Genomic DNA, 17,587 nt, shown 5'->3' with positions numbered 1-17,587 from the left:
TCACGACTGTCTGTCACAGTGCATTCTGAACGTCAACCAAGTACTGCCATCGCCGCGGCTGACATCAAACATGATTTCGGTCATTGGAATACTAGTACTGTCTGAGGGGTATATACACCCCCTCGGCGCTGCTGCTTCTTTCCTATCGCCTCGACTTTCTTTATACACATTTCTTCCCGCCCGCCATTTAACTATCTCCAACCGTTTTACATCATGTCTCCTTCTAAGAACGCGTCTGGGTTGACCCCATCAGAGTCCAAATCTCTTGAGGAAAGGAACCCCGAGACCAGGGAACAGAAGGTTCTTGTAGCCATCAAGGAGGTCCGTTCGACGCGTATCCTCAGTCAAGTGCCACTGATCGTAGCCCCTTTCCAGATGTACTCCTGCAATCCTAATGATGTAGCTTCCTTCTTTGCCCGGAAGGTTCCCCATTGAATTCTCTTCCGAACAGACCACATTCGACATCTATTCTGAGGACGCTGTCTTTCACGATCCCGTTGGTATCGCAACGGGTCCAAAGTCCATTCGGGCTCAGTTCCATGGTCTTGCAAAGGTGCGTTGTTTGCTGTATATATATATCGTCGCTCCCGGCTGACAGCGCTGATAACCCACGTCTAGCTCTTCGAAAAGGTGGATATTCCAAAGTTCCGCGTCCTCAAGAACCCTCCTCTCGTACCCCGGAGTACCATTCTAGTAGATCAGGATGTAGCGTACTACCGATCTGCTTTCTCATCCCCTACCAAGGTTAGTAATGAAGCCACATTCAAAGCCGCACTAATCATGGGCCTCTTCTTTGCAGACGATGAATTCTCTCTTGACTCTTGAGCTCGATGATGAAGGAAAGCTGAGGCGTCATACAGAAGAGTGGGATCATGAGAGGACATCCATCTCTGACGATGGATTCCTAGGGATGATCAACGAGCACAGGAAGAAGCTCTCTGCGTCCGCAACCGAGGTCATCTTCGGCAAATAGTGAGATGAGCCGTATACGTCATATTGTGAGATATGTACTGGTATCACTGAATGTTGCCGCCGCTGCGTAGTCTCCGGCAAAGTTTCGAAGTTACTTACTACATTCCGTCCGCCCGCGTAAGCCCTAACGGCAAGTTGTCTTGTGGCGTGTGTATATGATTGATGGTACGCCCTTAATTATGGTCACTGATTAGTATATCAAGCTCGTGTCACTACCGCATGTGCTGTCCAGCCGGCTGACTGCGTCAGTCCCACAATGTGTCGTCCTGCAAATCCGCAAGCGCTCATGATGACCTGAAGAGGTACTTAAACCCTCGTACACCAGCAGAAGGCGAATCATCCAAGAAACCTCAAGCCTTTAATCACTCCCAATCATGAAACTTGTCTTGACAGGTGTAACTGGTGCTGGTATGTTTTCATTTCCGTCATGGGTGAAGACTCAACTGACACGTAATCAAATCTAACGCATCCTTATCTGCGGCTAGCTGGCATCCAGATCTTTCGTCAAGCAGTATTAGATGCAGCCATCACAAAGATCACGGTACTCTCTCGGCGAGCCCTCCCATCATGGATGGATATCCCAGAAAATGACAAGACAGAAGTCGTAGTTCTGAAGGACTTCTTGGACTACCCTGGAGATCTCCCTGCTCGTCTGGCTGAGCATGACGCGTGCGTTTGGGCACTGGGGAAAAGTTCAATCGGCCTATCAGATGAGGAGTACACTCGAATCACATACGACAACACTATGCATTTCGTGAACTCCCTGCAAGAAGCAGGGACGAAGGACAGGACGGGAGAGCCGTTCAGATTCGTTTTCATTTCAGGAGAGGGCGCAGATCCGTCTGGCAAGAGCAACGTCAAGTTCGCGAGAATCAAGGTATGAGTCTGTTGCTTGATACTTCAGGTATCGCAAGTGTTCACAGCCCATCATAGGGCATGACTGAAAAAGCTCTTTGGGATCTCCCTCCGTCTTCAAACATCAAAGCTTCAACCATGCGACCTGCTTACTTCTTCCCCTCCAAAGATCACCCGTCAGACCGAGAGAACATTCGTTCTCCGGCAGCAAGGGCTATAGATTGTCTTGCAGCTCCCGTTATGAGGACCATCCTGCCCTCCATGTATACACCAATTGAGGACCTTGGGCTTTTTGCCATAGAGGCAGCCAAGGGCCGATGGTCAGACGAGAATTTATTCCCAAACTCAAAAATAAGGGAGTATATCAAGGCGTTACGCGCCCCGGACATTCAGCAGTGAACGACATACTGTTAGAAGACCACACATCATTTCCTACATCGCATATCAATACATGGCTCCTATAGTACACGGACAAGCATAATGATACACATCGAGCACTTGGGATTTTGAGTGTGTTTGGGTGAGACTTGTCTCTTATCGGTCAACTCAGAAGCCGAACCAACGTCTGGCCCCCTGCTCAGTCGCAAGTCTCTTAGCCTAATCAAGATCAGCCACCCGGATAGATACGACAGCTAGAAACCGAGCATTCACCTGCGCCACCATATCTTTGCTGCCTTGTTGGAGGGAATCAATCTGTTGCTCAAGATTTCCCAACATCTCCCTTTGGTCTCATTCAGCGCTGACATCAAAGAACTGATCGAACGATCATTTACGTACCCCCTTTCAGCAAGAGCATTATTTAGACGGTTAAACACGTCATTGCGAGCGTTTTCCATTATCCTTACGACACCGGATCCATCGCCGGCGGTTGTATTCTGTGACGTTTGCACAAGAACCGGTGGTGGTGTAGGTCTGTCGGGGCCAGCAACTGTATCGCGCTTCAGGGCAAAGCCACAAAGAAAGCTAGTTTGAGTGACTTAACGTACGCAGTTCGTCGAGCTGTTCTCCAGTCATAATGGGCGTTCCATACCGGAACCAAGAGCCCAGGAGCGAAGGGGGACCAGCGGACACTGGCTGCGGGTGAGGGGGGATCTCGCGGTGGAAACTTGTTAGATCAACGATTGGATGATCATAAACACGACGAGTCTTGAAAAGTGTGCCAAATACGATCTGTTCAAGCACGCCTGACTCGTGACACCTCGTCCCAATGAAATCTCCCGTTTCGTCCACAGACACCACGCTGGCAGGTCAATTACTCAGAGCGTAGCCAAAACGCCATTAGAGAGGACATACTTGTCGCATACTTTTGCAAGAGAGAAAGTATGCAGATGCTCTAGATAAGGCAAGGAGTAAACCATAGCTTCTGGTTTGTCATTGAATGCTACGAGCACACGAGAATCTGCATTGTTGTTAGTACCGGTTTGATGGTTGGGTTCAGAGTCATTAAGCTCACTGTTCCTCTCGATCACTTGGACATGTCCAACTTTGTTTTTCTTGCAATTCCATTCTACTTTGGCAATCCTCTCCCCCGAGATATCAAGCATGCAACGAGCACCCTTAGTACTTGCTGTTACCCAGAAGCAGTGATCATGATTGCTATCTTGAGTTTGAAGAGACGCGGCAAAACGTGATCGATCGGCACGCCAAGGAGCACCTTTCTGCGAGTCGATCACGAATGAACCACCTTGCAGGGTATTCTGCAGGCCCTCGACCTTGGTGACATCTTGTGCAAAATTATATAGCGAGGACTTTGGATCCCGGATGATCTTGAAGATTTGTGTGTTGCCAGACTCATGGATCGCTATTAGTCGCACAGCGAGTTGTGCGTCTAATCACTAGGTCAGATAGATTTTATCGTATTGCATGAGCCCGTACCGATGCTAATAGCGGATACAGTCCATGTCAGAGAGACTACGGGACCCGCATCCTGATGGCGAACCAGAAGGTTAGACTGTCTTTTCTGACTCTGCGGTCTAAGGAGAGATGGTCCACGCAGATCAATCACTGCGACAGAGCCATCGATATAACCAACACCGATGAACCCTATTTTTCGTTAAGCAACTCATGTAATACCGGACCCGAAGGAGTGCACACCTATGTCCGACAATGCGTAACATGTCAGGGAAACATTACTATGGGGCAGCATCACGAAAGGATGGTATTTTGTTCCTGGTCCTGAATCGACGTTGCCCAGCAGGACAAGCTCTTTGTCGTCGTTTGTTTCGGTGGGAGGATTCGCTTGCACGGTGTTCAATTGATATACCAGGAGGTCGCCTGATTTCAGCAGCACAACACACTCTAAGGATTCGGGGGCTACCTGAACAGTGGCAACTTCTGGGGGACTGGAAAGTGGTACAAAACTAAGATTTATAGTGAGATCATGGATTGGGCAAGGCCAATTCTTCTGAAGGGGAGATGCACTGGAACTGATGAGAAGGTTAGGACTGATGTCATGAAAACGAACAGTGGAGTCGTGATGACAGCTGATAAGGATTCGGCGCGGGTGGCTCTGAAGCACAGTGTTAATAATCAATCATTGTGAGCGCATAAAATTGATCACTACCCTGGAGAGCCTCAGCTCACTGAGTCTTTTGTCGTCCATCCATGCAGACCCTCCAGCGATGGGTAAATCGGTGTCACAGGGCATGGGTTGCTGTCCCACAAGTACATCGTGCATAGCTCGCTGCAGAGTCAAGAGTTGTACATAAAATACCCCGCCAAGCCCACTGCACAAATTTGAAGGAACATGCATTGGTCGAGGTTCGCCACTAAGTGTCATGTCCTCGAGCGTCGCGGGGAGGTCATGTGCGACATCGTCTTCTTTTCTGCTACTTTGGGCATTTGTTCCCGAAAGCGGAGACATCGATTTCGGAGGCGGGAACTGTCGAGCCTCAACCATCCGTGAACCAGAGGTTACAGTGAGAAAAAGCAGGGCGACAGAATCCCAGCAACCAGAAAAATGCGGATTAGACTTTGGGAAAAGGATGAAGTCATAAACAGGCCCTGATGCTAGATAATAAGTCGTTTCTAACGGAATTACTGAAAGTCGCATTGCCTTTCGGATAGAAGGGTGGAGCCCAGATTTGGAACCAGATGTAGCAGGAGGTTCTGTAGAGTCGAAAGCGGGCATTATGTGTACGGTTAACCGACAAGGGTCGTCACTTCTGTCGCCTCCTAATACGACTAGAGCAGTTGCTCCTCCTCGAGGATCTGAAGAGTTCGGGAAGCCACACCAAGCAACCCTGTAGATTGGCTGACGTTCCGGGAAATTACTTCCCTTCTCTTGATTGGATGAACCCCCATTCTGTAGGAATTTTTCAAGCTCCTCTCCGTTTATGACATTCACGTCTAGGTCTGTGGCTGTTCGCACCAGCAGAGGCTGATCTTCATCTTCCATCGCCCAAAAGGCAACACAGCCGTCTGCATAACCCACAGCAAAGAAATGCCCAGCTGGGTGAATGGCCACAGAAGTAACAGAGGGTCGCCGATGTGTGAGCACTTCCTTGGTGGTTATGAGTCTATGATAGATCATGGTTGGAAAGCTCCAGCTCACAGATTGGTGATATCCCCCCCCTCCTGGTGCACCAGCAGGGATTACAAGTTCGTATGCCCGTAGAATGTTGCGTGAAGACTGAAACAGGGAATAAACAGCTCCTCTTGTCGAAGACGACAATGAATTCAGATACACACCAGATCGTACAGTGTGATTCCCCCTAAAGAATGTTTCAGGGACTTGCATTTGATCGTGGAAATGACTGACCACCGAAGGCTATGAACATCAAGTTGAGGTCTCGTGGATGAACAACTATATCGACGGGTATGTTGCTAAGGTCCTGATGTAAGCGAACTTCAACCCGAACACACCTGGCGTTGCTGCACGGACCAACCAAGTAATGCCTGCAATGGATCCTACCACACTGCTCGCGATCTTTGTCTGATACATATCCCACAAGTTCGGGATGACATATGGTGACTTCTTCAGACACAGAAGATCGTACGTTCTGATCTCTCCGGATTGCAGGGCAAGGAAGACCTGGAAAGGGTATTCTTAGAAAGGTCTAAGACACGATTTTCGGTGCCCACATGCGTATGCGAAGGTGACAACACAACAGCACTTGTGTTCGGACGCTGCGAGGTCAGCAGATGTCACAGTTACAAACGACTAGTCGCTTGCGTACTTGATAGCATGGTCAAATCTCGTCGACTTCGGCGGTTTAGTCAAATCTTTCAAGTCCCAGATGTGAAGTCGATCCCGGTCATCTAGTCGTATGAAACTTCAGGCGAGGGCGACGTATTGGTGAACAGCTCACCGACAGAGAGGAGTTTGTCCGTGGATGCGGCAAGCTGTAAAATCTTGACAGGAGTGCCTTCTGGCGTCTGAACTGAACACTCTACACCAGGACCGCCCACCACACAAATCAGACCACTTGTCGTGCCTTAAAGCAAAAGAGAGTACCGAATGAGTTCAGTTCAAAGATGAGCTTATGTTGAGAGATCTCACCGACAGCCAAGAGGCTCAATATGGGTTCGTAAGTCAACACTCTGGTGTCCAAAAGATAGTCCACCGTTCGCAGCCTTCCAACGTCAAAATCATCAGGCTCTCTTTGACCAGTTGAAAGATCTGCAAGAACGTGTCTCTCTCCGAACATGACTGCCGCGTCTTCTGGGCTTGTCCTACAATTATGAATATCGCAATCAACCTGCTCCGAGATTAGCCAGAGGACAGCTGAGACCCGGATCTGCGGTGATGGCCAAATTGGACGAAGTCACTAAGTACAGTTCGTGATCACACTTTCGTCGGACGAGTACTATAAATACGGAGTGACTAAAAATACAAATGACAACACTTAGATGCTACTTGAACAGACTACAAAGTAGACCACACCCATCATCATGATTCCGGCATCTTCTCAAACACATTCCCCCGCGAGGTTACAACTCTGCCACCTGGATTATTGGATTGCGGCACTCCACCTCTGATCTTCCCCAACCAGGTCCTTTTAGATGAATTCCTAGAGGTTTGAGGGTCAGATGTCGACCGAGGACTGTTCGTGACGTCTGAGATGGTAGTCGTTATTCTTCTTCCTGGTGAAGGCAGGCTAAGTATGTTTCTGGCAGAGCGTACTGGCGTAAATCCAGATCGGGTTGCATGGAATGTTTTCCGAAGACGCGGTGTAGTGGCTGGCTGCATGTCCGAGTCGCTTGTATAGCGGCCCTCGGGTGGAACAGTTTCTCTTTCATCATGATCTGGTGCTCGTCTCTTCTTCCCAGCAGATGTCGGTACCTCCAGTTCAGGGGTTCTGCTTTGCGTCGCACCTGGCTGTAAGGGTTTCCTCTCGGGCGTCTGTGATCGGAATGCTGCTGGGGTGTTTGACATGGTTCGATGTCGTCCCAGGATTGGCACAGTATCTGTGAGTACGGGCACCTGAGGAACCGGGGGGACAATGGGCGGCGCTGCTGCTTGCACAGACGGTGCAGCGAGAATTGCCGGTGGGGTTGGTGCAGACTCTTTGATAGAAGCAAGTTTGCCTTGGAGGCTCTGTACCTTGCGTGTCAGAGCTTCCACTTTCGTTGATAACTTCTTGTTCGCCTTCAAAGCTCTGCCATCATATTAGACCAGATGTGGGAACTGGAAGAGAATTCGCTTACTCCAATATGCGATCGTCATAGTCTTCAATTTCCGCACACTTGCTTTGCAATAGCTGATCCATCTCGCGATTTTTCTCTTCCAGTTCAGCGACGACGTCATCAAGTTTTGGTTCCGAACGAACTGTGTCCAATTCCCATTGGAGGGATGCCATTGCCTTCTCATGCTGTGTTGTTTGAAGTGCAAGGCTAAGCTCGGCTGCCTTGCCCGCCTTTTCAGACTGAGCAAGACGAACCTGTATCTGTTCGAGGGTCTCCTTGAGGGAGGAATTAGGATGATTCACTGTTCGATATTAGTCAAGATTCTACCTGTGAAGACGAAGAGCCAACTTACCTCTCCCGCACTTGTTCCTCGAGATATCTAGTTAATGATATTGAGCGCTGAATCTCCGCCTCCAGGCTGGTAGTCTCTATTTGCAGCGATTGTTTCTCTGCCTGGAGACTTGATAACTCGGCTTCAGCCTGCTCCAGTTGCCACCGCGTGGCTTCATTAGCTTGTTGAAGCTCTGTTTGGTGAGCATCAAATTTGACTTGACGATCTGTGAGAGAAGAGAGCTGGTCATCAAAGGCCGCTTGATCTTCCTTGCGGCAGGCAATTTCATCCTGTAGCTGTATGCGTAGCAACTCCTGCTCTCGGGATCGTTCGCCAAGGCTAATACGGAGCTCCTGAAGATCCCTTTCATTGGCTTCGAGAACGGCAAATTTCTCCTGCTGATCGTCCTCCAAATCGCGAACTTGTTGCTCTGCTTGTCGCAGAGCGTCCTTGTGGGCTTGCTTTGCTTGTTCAAGTTCGTCAGTTGACTGCTCCACGAGACTCGCGAGGCGCTGGCATTCCACTTTAGCAGCAGCGAGTTCGGTCTGGGTGTTTGACAGCGTCTTCTGTAGGATATCAAGTTCTTCATCATGTCTGACACGTAGAGAATCATCCGTCCCAGCTCTTCTCTGGACCTCATCCGCGAGCGCTGCAACACGGTTGCTCAATTCTTGATTGAGCTGCTGCCCTTCTGCAAAGCGGAGCTCAGCATCTTGCAACAGCCGCGTAACTTGTGAAAGCTCTTGGCTCGTATGCTCGAGGCGCTCTCGCAGGTCTCCGACCTCGACAGCCTGCTGAACGCGCTGGTCTTGAAGCTCAGCATCACTCTCGCTAGCCTGTGGTGCCTGAATGCGTTCCTGAGCTCTAGACAAAGATTCGCAGGTGATCTGATGGCGGGTGCGTAGCTCATCGAGTTCCTCCTCCATTGACTGCAGCTGTCCTTGATAGTCTGAGATGCGACGAGTTGAAGCATCGGCCAACTCCTTGGATATCTCGGTCAATTTTTGCTCCAGTATGGCCAACCTTGCGTCGCTAACTTGTAAACTGGCTGCCTTGTCTTCGAGTTCGCAGCGGGAAGATGAAAATTTAGCTTGCAACACTGCAATGTCTTGCCGAGACTTCTCCAAGGTGCAATTGTTGTTGCTCAATGCCTGACGCAAAATAGCAAGCGAGACCACTAGCTGACCCATTTCGGCGTGTTGTTCTGTCCGGAGAGCTTTAAGACAACATAGTGATGCGGTGCTCTCTGCCAAGTCTCGAAGAAGTGCTTCTTTCTCGCTAGCAAGCACTCCTATATCTTCGGAGAGCTTTGAGTTGTGGGCCGCAAGAACAGCCATCTTGGACAATGTCTGCGTTTCTTCGGCGAGGTGCTGGTCGACCATGGATTGGGCGCGACGAGCATTCGACATCGCTTGGGCGACAATGGACACCATAGAAGATAGTTCGTCACCGTGGGTGGCCGTGAGATTATCGATCTCCTCCTGCAACCTTTCGACCTCGAGCTCTGCTGCCTCGAGGTTGCCAACAGCTTGATCGCGAGCATCTCTAGCTTCTGCACAGTCTTCGACCATTGCCTCCTTCTGCGCCGACATCATCTCCAGTTCCGATGTCATCTCGGAGACCCGTTCCTCCTGGAGTTTAAGGTTGGTCTCCAGGCGGCGAATGTCATGTTGGTGAATGCCGATCTGTTCCGTGCGGCGATTAACACGACCTTCAAGCTCTTGTATCTGTTGACGAAGTGCCTGAGCTACCCCAGTTGCAGACATGGTGGATAATTGTTGCGCCTGCAGAGCGCTGTAGCGGCTTTGAGCGTCTGTTAAATCTTCCTGTGCAGCTTCGAAGTCGGTTTGGAGATTTGTGACTTGGAGGTTAAGCGAGTTGCGCTCTGATTCGATGTTCTGGTACGCTCTTGTAAGGTCAGCTAGTTGTTCCTCTGCTTGTTGAAGCGCATCGCGGGTATCCTCGTGAGATGAGTCCACAGCCTGCACTTCGGCAGTCAGAGATTGGACTTTGGCTTCCAGCTCTGTGACCAGGAGGAGCAGGTGGTGACGTGATTCTTCTGAAGCAGCCAACTGTTGGCACGAGACCCCAAACTTGCTTCGAAGGTCGTCTAAAGTGGCATCTCGTTCTGCGACTGACCGCGAGTGGTCAGTGACCGAATGTCTTTGCTCAGCAGCATCCAAACGAGTGCGTAGATGATTCACAACGACGCCCAGGGCTGTGATAAAAAGGACAAGACGTTTGTTCTGCCGACTGTAAGCCGAGGCCCCATCTGCCTCCTGGGTCAACGTGTGGATGCGCTTCTGCATCGTCTGGATTGTGAATCGAGCCTCTGTCTCGGAAAATTCGAGGGCGCGTCGTAGGTCATCCCGCTCGCCTCGGATTCTGTCTACAGCCCTGAGCAATGTTTCAATGTAATTGGCGAGCGTCGCTTCATCAGGGTGAGCAGAACTGTTGGTCTTGGTCGGTGGCACCGGGGTAGAGCAATTTGGGGATAGGAAGCTGCTGTCGAAGTTAGATCGGATGTCTTCAACATCGATATCCATATGATCCTGGTTAGTGGCCGTCGACTCCAGATTGCACCGGAGATCCATAAGCTCTTGTTGCAATCCACTGGTTCAAAATTCAGCGATATGCTGGGCTGATAGCTAAGGACTACACACCTTTCGATGACCTTCAGAGCTTTTACGCGGTTCTCACTGTCCTGGAACAGCCGCTCCGCTCTGTCAAGCTCCTGACGTATAGTGGCGCATGCGTCCTGTGCTACATTTTTCTCCTCCATGAGATCTCGCACTCTTTTCTCCGAGCAGGTAAGCTTGTCCGACTCCGCACGTAGCCTTCTCTGCAGCTTATCGTACGCCGCCTGTGTGGGTCCTGTTTGCTGCGCGCGCAGGAGACTCTCCAATGTCTCTATCTTCGCTTCGTCTTCGTCTATCCTCTTCAGCAGCTCTTCCTCCCTCTCCATTGTGCTTCCCCGCGTCCTGACTTGCTTTTAACACCTCCAGCTCCTCATCCTTGTCCTCTATTATTGCCGCGAGCTCCGCGATACGGGCCTGCATAGTCTTCTCCGCCGAAAATTGTGTATTTTGCGACTTGACAAGATCTTCCTGAGCTCGAGCAAGTTTCATTTCTATGTCACGTAAGCTCTTCTCTTTCTCTGCCAGGAGAGCCTTGGTATCGTTTAGTTCTCGCTCCAATGCTGGTGATCTGAAACCAGCCACAGAGGAAGACCGAGGCCTCCCACCTCGCTGCGGTAATCGAGAATTAGCTGCCGGTTGCATTTCCATGTTCTGCAACATCCTCTCTAGTTCACGTACGCGAGACTCCATGGTTCGCTTCTCTGCCTCCAGCTTCAAAGTTTGAGCCCTAACTGAATCGGACTGACAAGACATGGTGTCAAGCGTTGCCTCGAGCTGCCGTGCTGCTCGTTCCTCAGCTTTCAGTCTGTCCTGTGCAGCAACAAGTGCAATCTCTGCATTCCTAGAGGTCACTTTCTCGATCTTAAGCTCATCTGAACGACACGCCAGATCGCTTTCAAGCTTGAGAGCGCGATCGGCCTCTGCGCTGAGCTGTTAAGCTAAGAAGTGAGCGGACAGTCGAGTAGCCAGAAGTCAAAATGACCTTGTACAATGTTTCGTTTAAGGATGTCTTTATTTCATGTAATTCTGCCTCTCTCTTCATTAGGCGGCTTCGCAGGCCCGCATTCTCGGTGTCTGAGCTGAAAGTGAGAAAAGATTATAGGTTTACGCGCTAAAAGCGTACCTTGGCTTGCTAGTTTGTCTTTGAGAGCTTGCGCTTCTTCGGACACATCGTACTTTCCGATGTCCTTGAGGGACATGACTGCTGTGTCGAATACTGTGACTTGAAGCTTAGTGGCAGGAGATTCGAGAAAAGGTCAGCACAGAAACCAAATACGGTTCAACAAATCGACGCGTCATGTCACGTGATCGTGTTTAGTAAATTGACGTTAATATTAATGTTAATAACCTTCCACACCCAAACTTCCAGGCCTGTGACACGACGTGTTATGATCATGTACATTGTACACATCGTGTCCGAGTATACGCAGATTTGATGAGTATATAGCCATTATCTATTCTCCTTCTACAACAACTTCAGTTTAGTACCTGCCTATTAATGCTAAGTATGCCTCAATTTACCATTGAATAATTTCCTCATCCCATCGTCCTGACTCCTAGTGACACCAGCCACTTGTCCAAAATCGTTACGTCGTCGAGGTCATTTTCAAAGCACCATGCGCCACATCTTCATCGAGAAGACGCGACGTGGCTGTGAACAACAGACCGAACGGAATGAGGCAGGACAGTGTCAGACGAGATCGATTCCAATGCATTACATGCCTTGTCGATTCAACAAGTGATCGATGGTGATCAAAGCAAGTAGTTGCACTAATTCAACAGCAACTCTTTCGACTGGTGCGCGTTTCAGTGTCCAAACCCATAAGGCTTTCAAATTCCGATGTTCAAGTTAGCTTATTACAAGACCGCAAAATACGTTGTAAGTGCTTCAGTTTGAGGTATTCTTCTTTTCGAAGGTCCATTGTTCGAGCGGCAGTGGACTATCCAGAAGTAAGCCATTTATGCATCGTGCTATCAACCAATAGCAGAAACATGACTTACTAGCTAGTACTTCGCGACGTGCCGCTCAGGCTCGACCTGTACAACCTCTACAAGATGACCCTACCAGGCAAGTCAGTATAGTTAAATCCTAGATGTCAAAGCAAACTACTCATACTCTATTATTTGACAAACATTTATAACTTGTTCCTAGGAGCAAGTTGGTCAGAGGTTAAATCTTGTATGCGAATTCATACTCACACTACTAGGGATGTATATCGACACGCATTCACGGCCAAGGCAGCAATCTACAATTGACTCGCAATGGATGGGACATGCACTGACAGACATCATACTAATAGATGAAATAGCAATGAAGGCGAGACGCATTATTTGTATGATGACGATAGATGTCGCAACTAATGAACCTGAGGGGAGGGGCATGGTAGAAAGGCTGTTTGCTTTTATGCCCTGAAAATAATAGTGTTCTGGCAGAACTTTACAGCGAGAGTGTAGGCAGAACCTATCCCAGTTCCAACAGATCATGATGCAATCAGCAGAAGTCAGCAGGTTACACATTTTGGCGGGAAAACATCTTTCGTTACAATCGTGGGGTGCCAATTGCACAGGATGGGATAGACCAGCAGGTCGCCAGCAGACCTCAAATTTGACTCTTTGTCACCCATGATCTCTTGGCGAAAGTTTGGAGGTCCTTTGCCTATATCTGTCGTACGGTGATCAACCCTATGACTGCACAGGACCTCGTGGACGCGTTTGCCAGCAGTAATTTGTAGTCAACATTTTTTCCATTTCTGTCATGTTTTCAGACGAGCCCTTGCAAGTGTAGTGCCCCCTTCCGTTTAGGTTCGTATGTCACGTTCGTTTCAAAGCAACTTGAGCCTTGATCAACCCCAGTACCTCTTCTGCTGCGCCCCAAGACCTCTGGTAACCTCCCGGTCTTGTGAAGGCAATATCATTAGGCAATCATTGCATTCAAGCTTTGTGAATTGCTTACCCAAAACCATAAGCATGTACAACGAGCATGGATCCTTGGTCATGGTCACGGTCATTTGTGGGACTCTCATTGCACGGAACAAGGCCATGCGTGCTCTGCAAGGGCAGAGGGATTCGCTCTAGCTCGACTCGTGGTCCTCCTTCTCTTGCGGGTCTTAAACCAACGTTATGTTTCATGATCCTTGACTCGGCACTCTTCAAACAAGGAGCCAATGCCGCGCAGCGATCAAATATTCTTTTCGCGATCTGCATGTCCAAAGAGGTGTCCCAACTCCTGGACTGGTAGGTCCCACCGAGGATTGCGGTGCCAGGTTGACCTGTTCCAGGGCGGGGAATGATATATGTAACTTCCTCGGTCTCTGAATCGCGGCACTCAAATGAGGAACAGAATACCACCGCAACTGGGATACGCACTTAACTCGCCCATCAAACACTCCTGGAGACCTGGCGCATGTACTAGGATTGTTTGTCCGCGAATGGGATACAATTTCGTGTCTTCCACTCCGATGATTGACCTGGAACCTTTGGACTGATGTCACGAAAGCGACAACCGAAAGAAACCACTTACCAAGTGAAGATGCGTTCACCAGAATGCCATCAGGCCCCACCAGGTTCCTCAACTCGTCCAGGCTCCTCACGTTCCTGCGTTCAAAAGTAACTCCGCGGGAGATCAGTTCGGATTGGAGCCACGGAAGATATTCAACTGGATTGACTGAAATTGTATCGAATGCGACTCCAGCCTTGAATGGCTCAGGGATATCAGAGGGCGGAAGTATCCTTATCTGTCCTCGCAGAATGTATACGCTATCCACGGCAGCGAAATGGACTACATACGTTCTGTGCAAGGTCTTTCCACCACAAGTCCGATGCGTTTCCCTCTTGCGCGGCGTAAGCCCTCGCAGGCAATAGCTGAATTGCCGTGACTTCTTAATCGCGACCAATGACAAGTGAAAGGACTTCAACTAACCTTAACCAGTCCAGTTGGGATCATGTCCCATAACTTATTACTTGGTAGTTGCAGGATCAGTTGGCATACATCTCTCAATGATAACATTATACGTACAAAGTTTTCTGTTCCCACTCCCTAACTCGTTGATCCCTGCCTCCGAGTTCCATGGGAGCCCAATTAGCGCCCTGATTGTTCTCTAGAAGTTGACAGACTTATAGCATTATGAACAAAACATACAGCATATGGACTAGCCCAAGCCTTGAGAATCCATGTCTTCGGCGGGCAGTTCTCTAGCGACGACCCTGATATTGAATGAGACGTCTTCGGTCAAGGCAGCGAGGTATGCAATTGTTAGCCCGATGACGCCTGCTCCAAGGACAACGAGAGATTGATCTGCTTTCGTGGTAGACATCGCTGACAGTAGGGGTGCTGAGTATTGGCGACTAGCAGGATCATTTTAATATTTATATGCCACCGCCTATGGAAATGGTTGCTCTGTATCGATTCCGAGCTTCCGCTTGATCAAACTGTACCTGACATTACGATCATATTCTCCAGGTTGCAAGGAGCATTGCATAAGCGAGAAGGTCAGCTGCAGCGGCTTGGTGGCCTGGATTCCTAGTAACATGCACTGCCACCGCAACGTCGATGACATCGGCAAGCTTCAGAAGTCAAGTCATTGAAGTACCAACTGCCAGCTCCCTTAGTGAAGGTGCGTTTTCTAGGATTATCGCCGTTGTCGCACCTGAAGTGTACTAAGGCTCGATATACGAATCAAAAACACACCTTTGGCTGGTTGGGTCAGATCCGATCATCATCGGGTGTCGAACGAAGTGCGGCAAGTTAGATGGGCAAGAGCGCCCGTGAAGCGTATGTTTCGCATGGTTTCTGGTGCATTCTCACTGGTGATCTTAGCACCAGGCAGCTCTAATATATATGGTATCGGAATACCGATGAACTTGCGATGAACTACACTTTCCACGCGTTCGGGATTGTGAACCTACACATGACACAATGGCCATGGGTATCATAATCCAGAATTGATATTATTTGCATTGGAAGCCCGTGTTCATTTTCTCGCCGTTCGACTTTCTCTGCCAGGGCTGGTGCCCAGTTTGCGTTAGTCTCCCCATAAACCTTATCGGACCCCTGTAGCAGGAAGACAGACTGTCGTTCTTCTTGAAAGTTCTATAGTAGAAAAAGCCATAAACTCGTTCCTGATTAAGTTTACGCCCTCACGCAGCCCTAGACATTAAAGTCAGTGCTTCTTCACTACGGCGGTGGAATTCAACGATAGAGAGGTGCTGACATATGCGGCTGTTAGACGGAATAATACTCAAGTCTCGAGGATGACATGATAGCAAGCCGGACTCGCCTGGAGTGATCTCCATAAATAGATATCTATAAGTAGAGGACGGACGCTCAGCACTGAAGCAGAGGCCTAAGGGATTAAAAGTATTAGGCGCGACCCAGGCTATCGACTGCGCTTAGTCTTTATATGAGTAATGACAGGCTCAAATGAAAAGGTAGAACCAGACATCATAACGAAATTTCATTTATGATCAATAACCTGTTTGTACGTTCTCCTTGAGTAGAGATAGAATCTCGATAGCTACACCCCAAGATCTTTGGTAGCCTGCAGCTCTGAAACTGAAAGTTAGTACTCACACGAACCTCGGAAAGTTATCTCACCCCATTCCATATGCATGAATAACCGATAGCTCCTCCTCTTCTTCTGCATTCTCAATCATATATGGAGCTAAGCCGTCACTTCGTATTAGAGGAAGCGAGATCCGCTCAAATTCCACACGTGGACCACCCTTCCTGTCGGGTCTAAGACCGACGGTGTGCCCAAGGATCTTTGTGACTGTCTCTTCTTTCAGGCATGGCTCCAGTGCGGAGCATCGCTCAAATATCTCTTTCGCAGCCGAACATATCCAAGGAGGTGTCCCAGTTCCCTATTTGATATGTTCCATTAAGAAGCGCAGTGTTCGTTTGAATCAGTCCAGGGCGAGGAATGATAGATGTGACATGTTCCGACAGATTGGCACCTACACACTACACATCAGGGATAACAGCAACAGTGTAACAGTGTATATTTGACTGACCCGACCGTGCTGATATAAATTCCTGTAAGTTATTACTTTCGACTATAATAGATTGTCCCCTGATTGGAAACAGGGCGGTATCTTCTACTCCGATCAGGGACCGCGAACCTTTGAATCTGACCGTCAACGACTACCAAAGGACAGTTGGCATGTGCTCACCGAGAGACGTTGCGTTAACCAACAATCCATTTTTGCCGACAAAGTGCTTGACTTCGTCGAGACTCGTTACGTATTGGCGACGGAATGTAACACCACGAGACTCTAGCTCTGATCGAAACCATGATAAATACTCCCACGGGTTGACGCAGACTGTGTTGAAAGTAATTCCAACTTTATATGGTGTAGGGATTTCAGAATCCGAGAGCAAACGGAACTATCATCCCCTTTAGTACCTAAGCGCAGCACGCAAAAAACGGACATACATCGCGCACAAGGTCTTTCCACCAAAGAGAGGAAAGAATCTCGTCTGTCTCACTAAACATCCTAGAGGGTAATCTCTGGAACCCTCGTCAGCCATGCGCCGCTCGACCGGCGCTCGAACAAGACTGACTTTGACTAAGCCCGATGGTGCCATTTCCCATAACCTATCACTGAGAAGCCTTCTCCGTAAACCTCGCAACATTAATGATGTGTTTCTCACAAGGTTGTTTTCTCCCATCTTCGCACACGTTCGTCCGTGGCACCTAATGGCATTGGAGACCAATTCGCACCCTAGATAACATTGATGTAAGGAAGTGCCTCAATAATGCTCGAAAGGAACGTACAGCGAATGGACTTGCCCAGGCTTGAGAACCCCAATCCCCAGGCATATCTCTTGCGATGATCGTTATATCAAAAACCACATCTGAGTCACACGCAGCAAGGTAGGCAATGGTGAGTCCAATCACCCCCGCTCCGAGGATGACTAGAGGCACATGAGACTTAGAAGCAGAAGACATGGCTCCTTTAACGCAGAAGTTGATAGTAGAGATAAGGTCGGAAGTAATAGGTTGCGCTTCCAAACTCGGAGTATGAGCGCCCTCGATAAATAGTAATGATTATGTCCTGCGGACCTGCGATGGACGAACAATCTAAGATTTGAATGGGCTTGAAGGGTGAAGTGTGGGAGTTTGGGGCAATAGCTTTGTTTTGCCATGAATATCAACATAAGGAT

The 17,587-nt window shown here is 49.0% G+C and overlaps 7 protein-coding genes across 7 annotated transcripts; 2 read left to right on the top strand and 5 right to left on the bottom strand.

Moving 5' to 3' along the window:
- Positions 1 to 13: 13 nt before the first annotated feature.
- EDB91DRAFT_262779 (uncharacterized protein) lies at positions 14 to 1,102 on the top strand. The gene is made up of 5 exons (XM_041326639.1): positions 14 to 321; positions 376 to 399; positions 452 to 553; positions 619 to 744; positions 800 to 1,102. Exons 1-5 carry the CDS (start codon positions 214 to 216, stop codon positions 971 to 973), a joined length of 534 nt encoding a protein of 177 aa, XP_041183674.1. The 5' UTR covers positions 14 to 213; the 3' UTR covers positions 974 to 1,102.
- Position 1,103: 1 nt separating this feature from the next.
- EDB91DRAFT_262829 (uncharacterized protein) lies at positions 1,104 to 2,325 on the top strand. The gene is made up of 3 exons (XM_041326640.1): positions 1,104 to 1,380; positions 1,458 to 1,849; positions 1,906 to 2,325. The coding sequence occupies exons 1-3, from the start codon at positions 1,347 to 1,349 to the stop codon at positions 2,224 to 2,226; spliced, it is 747 nt and encodes a 248-aa protein (XP_041183673.1). The 5' UTR covers positions 1,104 to 1,346; the 3' UTR covers positions 2,227 to 2,325.
- A 1-nt stretch (position 2,326) lies between these two features.
- EDB91DRAFT_1096361 (lethal giant larvae like, C-terminal-domain-containing protein) lies at positions 2,327 to 6,637 on the bottom strand. The gene is made up of 16 exons (XM_041316994.1): positions 6,329 to 6,637; positions 6,138 to 6,263; positions 6,006 to 6,087; positions 5,911 to 5,941; positions 5,741 to 5,860; positions 5,588 to 5,660; positions 5,381 to 5,478; positions 4,391 to 5,329; positions 3,922 to 4,336; positions 3,703 to 3,870; positions 3,281 to 3,655; positions 3,121 to 3,226; positions 2,814 to 3,067; positions 2,605 to 2,755; positions 2,479 to 2,548; positions 2,327 to 2,424 (listed from the first exon to the last, which is right to left on the bottom strand). The coding sequence occupies exons 1-16, from the start codon at positions 6,474 to 6,476 to the stop codon at positions 2,374 to 2,376; spliced, it is 3,207 nt and encodes a 1,068-aa protein (XP_041183672.1). The 5' UTR covers positions 6,477 to 6,637; the 3' UTR covers positions 2,327 to 2,373.
- EDB91DRAFT_1096344 (uncharacterized protein) lies at positions 6,620 to 7,600 on the bottom strand. Its single transcript, XM_041316993.1, has one exon. The coding sequence runs from the start codon at positions 7,202 to 7,204 to the stop codon at positions 6,719 to 6,721; it is 486 nt and encodes a 161-aa protein (XP_041183671.1). The 5' UTR covers positions 7,205 to 7,600; the 3' UTR covers positions 6,620 to 6,718.
- A 2,575-nt stretch (positions 7,601 to 10,175) lies between these two features.
- Positions 10,176 to 11,624, bottom strand: EDB91DRAFT_1042130 (uncharacterized protein; the record flags this gene model as incomplete). The annotated part of the gene is given in 4 exon segments (XM_041312975.1): positions 10,176 to 10,767; positions 10,784 to 11,355; positions 11,408 to 11,499; positions 11,549 to 11,624. 4 exon segments carry the CDS (start codon positions 11,622 to 11,624, stop codon positions 10,176 to 10,178), a joined length of 1,332 nt encoding a protein of 443 aa, XP_041183670.1.
- A 1,465-nt stretch (positions 11,625 to 13,089) lies between these two features.
- Positions 13,090 to 15,176, bottom strand: EDB91DRAFT_262378 (uncharacterized protein). The gene is made up of 9 exons (XM_041326637.1): positions 15,072 to 15,176; positions 14,579 to 15,017; positions 14,441 to 14,522; positions 14,345 to 14,384; positions 14,212 to 14,286; positions 13,946 to 14,159; positions 13,792 to 13,899; positions 13,379 to 13,736; positions 13,090 to 13,321 (listed from the first exon to the last, which is right to left on the bottom strand). The coding sequence occupies exons 2-9, from the start codon at positions 14,736 to 14,738 to the stop codon at positions 13,237 to 13,239; spliced, it is 1,122 nt and encodes a 373-aa protein (XP_041183669.1). The 5' UTR covers positions 14,739 to 15,017; positions 15,072 to 15,176; the 3' UTR covers positions 13,090 to 13,236.
- A 775-nt stretch (positions 15,177 to 15,951) lies between these two features.
- Positions 15,952 to 17,517, bottom strand: EDB91DRAFT_262392 (uncharacterized protein). The gene is made up of 9 exons (XM_041326638.1): positions 17,487 to 17,517; positions 17,214 to 17,428; positions 17,075 to 17,145; positions 16,985 to 17,024; positions 16,857 to 16,931; positions 16,594 to 16,807; positions 16,435 to 16,542; positions 16,019 to 16,377; positions 15,952 to 15,970 (listed from the first exon to the last, which is right to left on the bottom strand). Exons 2-8 carry the CDS (start codon positions 17,370 to 17,372, stop codon positions 16,235 to 16,237), a joined length of 810 nt encoding a protein of 269 aa, XP_041183668.1. The 5' UTR covers positions 17,373 to 17,428; positions 17,487 to 17,517; the 3' UTR covers positions 15,952 to 15,970; positions 16,019 to 16,234.
- Between the last annotated feature and the right edge of the window lie 70 nt (positions 17,518 to 17,587).

The sequence above is a fragment of the Suillus paluster genome, assembly GCF_016628075.1.
Source record: "Suillus paluster strain FC165 chromosome Unknown EDB91scaffold_2, whole genome shotgun sequence".
NCBI classification, from domain to species: Eukaryota; Fungi; Basidiomycota; class Agaricomycetes; order Boletales; family Suillaceae; genus Suillus; species Suillus paluster.
Note: the sequence above shows the minus strand (reverse complement) of the source record. Positions and strands in the feature narration are given on the sequence as shown.